The 8,407-nt window shown below is 44.8% G+C and overlaps 1 protein-coding gene across 5 annotated transcripts in view; it reads right to left on the bottom strand.

Annotated features, from left to right (window-relative positions):
* Window positions 1-7,855, bottom strand: part of MSANTD2 (Myb/SANT DNA binding domain containing 2) — a 28,798-nt gene extending 20,943 nt beyond the window's left edge. For 4 of the 5 annotated variants that reach the window (XR_003791485.1, XM_029208333.1, XM_029208334.1 and 1 more), the window contains exon 1: window positions 7,046-7,855. Coding sequence is in view for 3 of the 5 variants with exons in the window: in XM_029208333.1 (XP_029064166.1) it covers window positions 7,046-7,807 (762 nt within the window). In the remaining 2 variants the exon portion in view is untranslated. The remainder of the gene's footprint in view (window positions 1-7,045) is intronic. The other variant, XM_029208335.1, reaches the window with a different exon arrangement.
* Between the last annotated feature and the right edge of the window lie 552 nt (window positions 7,856-8,407).

The following is an 8,407-nucleotide window of genomic DNA, read 5'->3' as shown; positions in this document are numbered from 1 at the left end:
GGGCCGGGGTGCCAGGGGAGGCAATGCTGAAAAGCACTGGCGGGGGGCGTGCAGTGCTGGAGAAAGAGGCCCTGCCAGGTGCCGGCACATGCTGCACTGCAGATTTATGTTACTCAAGAGGCGCTGGGGCTAGAAGATCTGCATTCAAATAGGGTGGAACATACCAGAGAGTACTGCACAGTTAAGTATAGTGTCATTATGTGGGTTAAATAAGTTAATATTTGTAAAGCACTAAGAACAGTGGATGACACATAGTAAATGCTATATAAGCATTATTATTTTGTGAAATTTGTTTCAGTTATACATATACATGTATATATTTATGCACGTATATGTATGTTACGTGAGTACTAGGCCACAGGGTAAAATATATTTCTTCTTGTTGTATGTTCAAAAAGATGCATTGCTTTTTTTTTTCTTTCTAGTATATAAATTAAGGAATGAGCTAGATAATGGGTATTTGCATAACTGCAATTCAAACTATAAAGGTTATTTATCAAAACATATAAATTTCTAGAATGGGTATGTCCGCAGTTATCCCAAAACTATCGGCTCCACCCTTTGACAAGGTCCTTGATGACACCACCGAACAGTCACTCATGGTGTCTACAGCATACCTTCATGCGCTACGGCAAACTGTTCTTCAACGGAAAGGCATGACTTTTTAAATAGCTGATCACTTAAAATGTTTGGAACTGCATTATTTGGATGCTTCCAACTTTGGATTCTTGGACAAAATAGATTTCACTGTATCTGCAGTTTGCACCACTCTAGGCCATGCTGCCTCTGGGCTTTTACCCCAACTAGTGATCCATCTCTATTCTCTTCTGCCCAGTGTAGTCCCCCCTCACCTTCGCGATCCACTTCCTGAAAGCCTAAATTGACATGCCCTCCCTGTGTGTGCCTGCAGCACCATGAGCCTAATGTCCACACAACACCCGGGCCGTGGTCACAGTACTGGCGCTTTAGCAGCCTGACTCCTGCCCTGGAAGGCGGACGCCTTGGCAGTAAATGGTACACTGCTGTATTTCCAGGGCCTCCCACAGGAGGCACTCGAGTATCTGCTGGTGAATAATAAAAAAAAATGAAGTCCTTATTTCAGACCTTAGTATTTAAAGAAACCCTGTGATGAATCTGTCAGATGAGTCTGATGACAGGGAATGGGTAAGATTTCCAAATCCTCCCCCAGGTGCTTGGACTTCAGCCAACCGTTAAGCTCCACGCCTCTCTCCTGTTTCCCATGGGCAGTGGAATTCGAGGGTCCAGGCCCTCTACATCTGCCAAGAAGGATATCGAAAAGACGCTCAAAGTTCTAAAGCAGTGGTCTTTAATTGTGGTACCTATATGCCTTTTTTAATGACAGATCAAGGCACCTTAAACCTTAGGGATTCCTGTCATTCTCAGTCTTGCATGTATTTTTTAGGCATGAAGCTTGGCTGCTGAATTTAGAATAGCCAGAGGAATATAGGTTAGTGATATTGTTTATTTTTAAATGTAAGTGTAATACTGTCTGATCATCAACATTTTCAACGTATATTTGATAAAACCTATAGATAAGAATTGGAGTGAATCTTTCAGATTCAGGGTACATTATTCAATAAATTTTACAGCCAATTCTCATCTTACTCATCTTATACTAGATTTAATATGTCCTATATCCTGTTAATTTCCCATAAACTTCCAAACATGTGATGAAAAAATTTTAATGTCAGCTTTAAAATGTTCAAGAGTGCACGGATTTCAAAACTCTTTGGGGAGTACATAAGCAAAAAAGTTTGATCACCATTATTCCAAAGGTGTTCTGGCCAATGTAACTGCCACTAGCTAGCCACATATGGCTATTTAAATTTAAATTGAGATTAAAAATTTGGTTTCACAGTCACATTTCAAGTGTTCAATCACCACCTGTGGCCAGTGGCTACTGCACAGTGGCTGCTGGAGAGTGTAGATACGGAACACTCAAATCACCACAGAAGGTTCTATTGGACAGCACTGTCCTAGAGAACCAAGAATATGACATGGTCTGCTCCAGCCAACTGAGGTTATAATACTTTATTCCTTACAGGAAAAGTTCCTCTTCCTGTGATGGTGGACCATATCTCTTGACTTCTACGAGGTTCCTCCTACTCAGGGGTAAAGAGACAGGGAGGGCAAGAAGAAGAAACTTTGAGCTCCTTTTGGAGGTTTGAGTGTGTAGCCAAGAGAATCCTTTCATAAAATAAAGACTTCTTTAATATTCTGAATAATAACTTTTTACCTACATTGTTCAATATGGTAGCCACTAGCAGCCACATGTAGTTATTTATAATTTAAAAATTAATTAAAATGAAATATAATTAAAAATTCAGTTCCTCAAACACACTAGCCACATTCCAAAAGCTCAACAGCCACATGTGGCTGGTGACTATCACACGGAACTGCAGCAAACACAGAACGTTTCCATCATTACAGAAAGTTTTATTGAACTACACTGTTTTGTACTATGGATTTTCTAATTTTTTTTCCTTTTATGTATCCTCTTAATGAAGGATCCAGAATATTTCACTCCACTCTTCAGTAGGCTTCCCAAAACGCCAGGAAATAAACTCAGATGCCTGCCTGTTCATGCAGTTTTAACATGTGCTTACTAGATCCCTTACCTCCAAAACTGAAAGCCTAAATATAAATGTATGGCTAGGAGTCTAGGATGGTCTATTCTTTTAGGATACATATCAAGCCTTTGTCAGATTCACAAGCAGACAAAAACACTGGAACACACAAGCTTTCGGGTGGCAATGACTTCAGAACAACAGAAATGGAAGGAGACAAATCTCACTAAATCTTACAAACTCTCTGAGTGGTATACCGTATTTCTGGAAAATCTTTCAACGATAATGCAGAAGGAAAGTCTTGTCTGCAAACACCAGAGAAGAGTCCTCAGAGATACAGTCTTAAAATGCTTCAACAGGGACAATGGTATCTTTGGGCTCCAAGTTATCTTTGCCCTATTGGTTCTCACAGACAAATAATGACAAGTCTTGATAGCTAAAATGAAGACCACATATACCATACTGTGATTTGTCTGCTAAAGTACAATATTTGTTCCAAAGATTATGATGAATTATGATGAACAGATCTAAGCAAAGTCCCTAAAAGATTAACCATCTTGTTTGCTAGGCAGAAGACTCCCTACCACTTTTAAATTTACCTGATAGGCAACCAGCATTGATCCAGCAAAAACAAGTTTTTCAGGTCATACAGTCACCTTGCATTTCAACTTGAGGGAGAGCTAAAAGTACACATCTGTTTCAAAGACATAAAGCCAAACCTCAAGAGGCAAATTTTTGGAGAACACCCAAAAATATGGGACTTGAGAATGGGTTTTGCAGTGCATCAGATTAGCTGACTGAACTGTGAATACAGCATCTGGCTCAGAAGTGAATGCTTTCATGAATTCCAAGTCTAGATAGGTCTTTCAACTACTACAGTATGGACTGTGCTGAGATCTCTCCCTTCTTTGCAGTTATCACACTTATTGTCTGCTTCTGTCATTCGACACTCAATCAAGCATACTATCCCCTGCGTTGTCTTGTACAGCTGTTTAACTTTGGTTGTGTGTTTACAGACTTCAACTGCACTGTAGGCTCTCGGACTGTACATTACAGTTCTTTTCTTCGTCCTAACATCTAGCAGACAGTAAACACTCAAGTATTTGGCCAATGGAGATATGAAGACAAGGTCTACAGAAAAGAACAGAAAACCACCTATTTGTTAATCTGACTCCAAAATTAGGCTGAAATTGCTAGCAGACTAAATTTCTTCTGGCAAACGAACAAAAAGCAACAAAACTTTAGAACCAAACAATAACATGTGTAGCAAGGCAGTCTCAAACACATCCATTTTATCCAAATGGCTGAACAAATACCAATAACAGGACATGTCAGACTTCAAAATGAAAGTCTTTGCAGCAATAAAAAAAAAGTTTATATCTGACTTTAAGTTAAAATTCTGTGTGCTTAGAAATATACATATTCGCTTGGAGAGTATTTAAAAATAGTACTTTGGTAGCAAAATCCAAGAGTCATTAATTCAATTTCAATATTTAAAACTTTAATACTTTCACTGTATAGATAAGAGGACTGAGGCACAGTCCAGAGAAGGGAAGTGACGTGCTTTAAGGTTACTCAGGAAGGTGGTCCGCGAAGAGGCTGGGACAGGACTCAGCTTGCTGTTGCCTTCACATGATGAGGTGAAGGCTGCTACAACAATATATTGAAACTATGATTAAGGGAAAGTTTCAGGGAAAAACTGAAGTTACTATGTATCATGCTTCCTTTCAAATTTAGAAGAAATTATTTACTGGGTCTACATAATTGAATTTTGATAGATATTTAAATACATTTGACCAGAAATGTAATTGACGCACATGGTGTTCCTTCCCTGGGAGCCTCTGACATGAGTTGACACTTAAGTGAGCTACATTAGCCTAAACAAGATGTGTTTCCAGGTCCATATCTTACTGCACTACTTTGTTTCTATTTTTCAAATTCTAAAGCAAAAAGGATTACTTAATTTCTTTTTGCAGTTCTCATTAACACGATAAAGTGAAGGAGATTTCTGAATTACTTGTTCTAAATTGGCATTTCTGAAACTAGGATCGAAAGATTTGTTTCAGGGGTTTGGGATTCTCTGAGAATTTTCTAAGGTTGTGTTTTTATTTTCATAAATGTAATCTGGAGTACTTGGACATCCACCTCATAATTGTGTAAAGCTATGATTTCAGTGACTACGTGTCCTTCTATGCTTAAGATTACAATTCATATTAAGCCTCCTAGAGGGACAGAGCTTAGTTTTTAATGCAGTTTTTTCAAATGGGGTTTCAAAGTCTATGTTTTGGGGTTAAAGTTTGAGTAACACTGCTCTAGATTTCTATACTTTCCAAAATTCTCCTTCTAGACTTAGTTTATTTGGTGAACTTAACAAATATGTATCCAGTGCCTACTATGTGCTAGGCACTGGAAATACTGTTGTGAATAAGAGAGACCAGAACTTGTCCTTACGGAGCTTATAATTCCGGCAGGAAAGACCTACATTGTTAATGAAGAAGTCTGGTTCCTTGGTTGAAATCAGACTTAAGGAGTAGAGCACTTAAAAAAGAAAACAAAAAACAGTTATCTACCCTCCTTGCCAACTGCTGCTGTGGATCAGAGAACCCATCACCATCATCTATATAGTCTCAAAATAGTCTAAGAGCTTGAGGTCAATTTGATCTTATCTGTTTGGAGACAGATAAGACAATCCTCTTTTAAAAATTCTTCAGAGACACTTTATCTCCTTTCCTTGCTTTAGGTTATGTTTCTCATAACCGGACAAAGATGCAACCCAACTAAAGATCTCCTGGTTATTTGAGAAACAATTTTATAATCAGTGAGATTTATAAGTAGTGAGTTTTGGATAAGACACTGTTTCCTTTTGATTGGGAAATTTCTATGGACAAAAATCAATAAAGCTAGAAAAATTACAAATACCTAAAGTGCACTTCTAAACTCAAGAAAAGTTCATGGATAGATGCTAAACAGTACAATGCAAAAACTCTCCCCCAAATTTAACCTTGAACAGAACAACAAGTGAGATTCAGAGAACAGTGGCTACTATTAGCTACTACTTTAATCCTACCTATTAACTATCACTTTAATAACATCCTTGTTCAAAAAAGGCGGGGAGGGGGGGATGGAACCCAGAGGTACATGTTATCAGGTAAACCAATTTAATTTTGTAATTGAGAAATGGGTGTCAAATTTCCTGAACAACAGTTAATAGGTTTGAAATATCTTGGTCTCTGGACCAAATTTTCTAAGCAACAATGTCCTCAGATGAACACTACTTGAGCCAAGATCTCTGGAACTTTGGAGCAATCTCCTTCTCTAGTGTGAGTATGATAATTCTTACTGGGTTTCTACCCGCCAAGGAGTTCCCCAAAAAGTGTCATCCCTGCCAGAAGCACACAGATACTATAACTCTGAACAAGAAGGAGTTCCGTGAAAACTGGGAGAAAGAATCCCACCAGAATCTTTTAGCAGACACTGTGAAGAGGGAACCAGCTTACCTAAAAAAACAACTCCGTATCTGCCAAGACTACAAATCTGAACTCCTAGATTAAAAGTCAGTAGCAAGAACAAAACGATAACCCGGCTGAAGGTGAAATTTCTAGCCTAAATTAAGCCTCTGTATTTAAACATTCAGGTACACAAGGATGGCCAGATGCACAGTGAGAACTTTACTTGTCACCGCAGCCGGCACAACAGCTAAAGCAGGGGAAAACGGGCTTTCAAGAAGGAGTTTAGTCAGAAACATAGCAGGGCCTCAAACCAACCTAACTCTGCAGGCATCACACTCCAAATTCCAGACCAACTACCAGCCAGGCTAACTGTGTGCTCCTAACTCCAAGAAAGCAATACACTATCTGGCTACAACCGAGTCTTTCCAATTCTCCAAAGCACCTCAAGACTTGGTCGCTCTTCGAGTTAGAAGCAAGCTCAAGTCGGAAGCAAGACGACTGACACAAAGGCCATCGTCCGAAGGCGCCTTTCGTACGGCTCTGCCCCTGCCACTCACTTGAAAATTCCTAAACTGGGGGCTCAGCGGCCCCGCTCTTCTACCCTTGCTCCATCCCGCCCCGGCCGGTAAGCCTCTGCCTAGGAGCCCCCGGCCTAGAACAAAGCGAGGGGCCCCGGCGGTGGGGGCGAGAGGCGCGGGCAGCACGGGGACCGCCGCCCGCCGCACAATGAGAAACTACCAACTTCAGAGCGCAAGAACATCCTCAATTGGCAAGAAAGAGGGGCGGCGGCAGGCACGCCCAACTTCAAACTCAGGAAACCTACGGGCTGGCGGCCATCTGGAAAAAAGCCCCCTTCCCAGGGAGAGAAGAAAAAGGCGGAGGAGATGCGAATCGCCCACCGGGCTCCGGAGGGGAGCCCTGCGCTCAGACCGGCCCCCGCCCCCGAGGCCCGCTTCCCCGCCTTCTCTCTGCCTCTGGTTCGCTGCCCCAGGCCGGGCGGCCGGTTACCTTGATGCGCTCCCGGCACTGGGACGGGGTCCGCTCGTAGCCCAGCTCGGCCAGGGCCCGGGACACGCGCTCGTACATGGCTGGCCCGGGGGCCTTGCTGCCGAACACCGTGCCGGCTCCCTCCAGCTGCTGGTACCGCGCCTCCACCAGCCGCTCGTTGCCCCACACTGCGATGAGCGCGTTCGTCTCGGCCGGCGTCCACGACATGCCCCGGCAGGCGGCGGCGGCGGCTGCCGCAGCCCCGCCACCGCCGCCACCAGGGGAGAAGGAGACCGAGGACGAGGCGGCGCTGCGGCCCCCCAGCCCCAGCCCGAGACCCCCGGACGCCGCTGCCCCCGAGCCCGCCGCACTGCCCGGCCCGAGCGGGGAGGCACCCCGAGGCGTGGAAGGGTCGGAGAGCGATGGATTTCCGTCGCTTAGGCCACCAGGAGAAGCCGGGGAGAGCACCTCCATCTTCGGGATTTTTAGCGGCGAGTTGGCGGGCAGCTCCGAGCCACAGGGCGCAGCCATCTTCCAAGCGGCCGCCGCTGCACCGCCCGGAAGTGACGCGCCCGCGTATCCGGCCGCCGCGGACTCCGGGGCTGCCCTCGGGCCTGGCTCTCCAGCGGGCGGACGGCTGCGGGCCCTGGCGGCCCCGCGGAGGCCGCTTGCCGCCCCAGGCCTCTCACCGCGAGCCCGGCCGCGCCGCCCGCTCCTCTCCCGGGGCGAGGGGCGGCGGTGAGGCGCGCCGAAGCCCCGAGCCGAAGAGTAGGGTGGGGGCATGAGGGCGCTGGTGTGAGGAACCGATTGAAGCCTTCCCACTTCCTCTCCAATCTCAGCCCCTGGGAGGAGGGGTGAGGCCCGCGAGGGGGCCCAGAGTTAAGGAGGACTTGACCATTTCGCTCGCTCGCTCGCCTCACTCCCTCCGCTCTGCCGCTCCCCACTCGGAACTGGCCTCGGGGTGCAGAGGCTGCAGGGGGAGGGTTTCTGGGGAAAACTTTAAAAAGCATTTGGGGACCAGGGTTAGAGTTCCTGCGGCGTAGCTTTTCAAGAAATCCAAGCGCATTATTTGAAGAGCAACTCTGATTCCAGTTCCGATCTATTTTCTAGTTAATCTGGGTGGGTGTGACGATTTGTAGAATAGTTAGATGTCTTTATTGCGCTTGCACGGTTTGTCTACAACTTAAATGGGTAGGAACTCCCGAGCTCAGCAGAAAAGTTACTTTACAATACCATTATCCATCCGCCCTAATTTGGGAGTTGCATGTTTTTGCCACAGTGTTTCATGCTCTCAAGTGTAAGGAGGCGAAAAAGAAAACTGTCAATTATGACAGCTGTTGTGACCTCCGGTAATTAGTGGTAAGCGCACCTGGACCCTCCATA

Source organism: Monodon monoceros, unplaced genomic scaffold (genome assembly GCF_005190385.1).
Source record: "Monodon monoceros isolate NGI ecotype Baffin Bay Population unplaced genomic scaffold, NGI_Narwhal_1 Super_Scaffold_7, whole genome shotgun sequence".
NCBI lineage: Eukaryota > Metazoa > Chordata > Mammalia > Artiodactyla > Monodontidae > Monodon > Monodon monoceros.
This window is presented reverse-complemented; position numbering and strand designations above follow the sequence as displayed.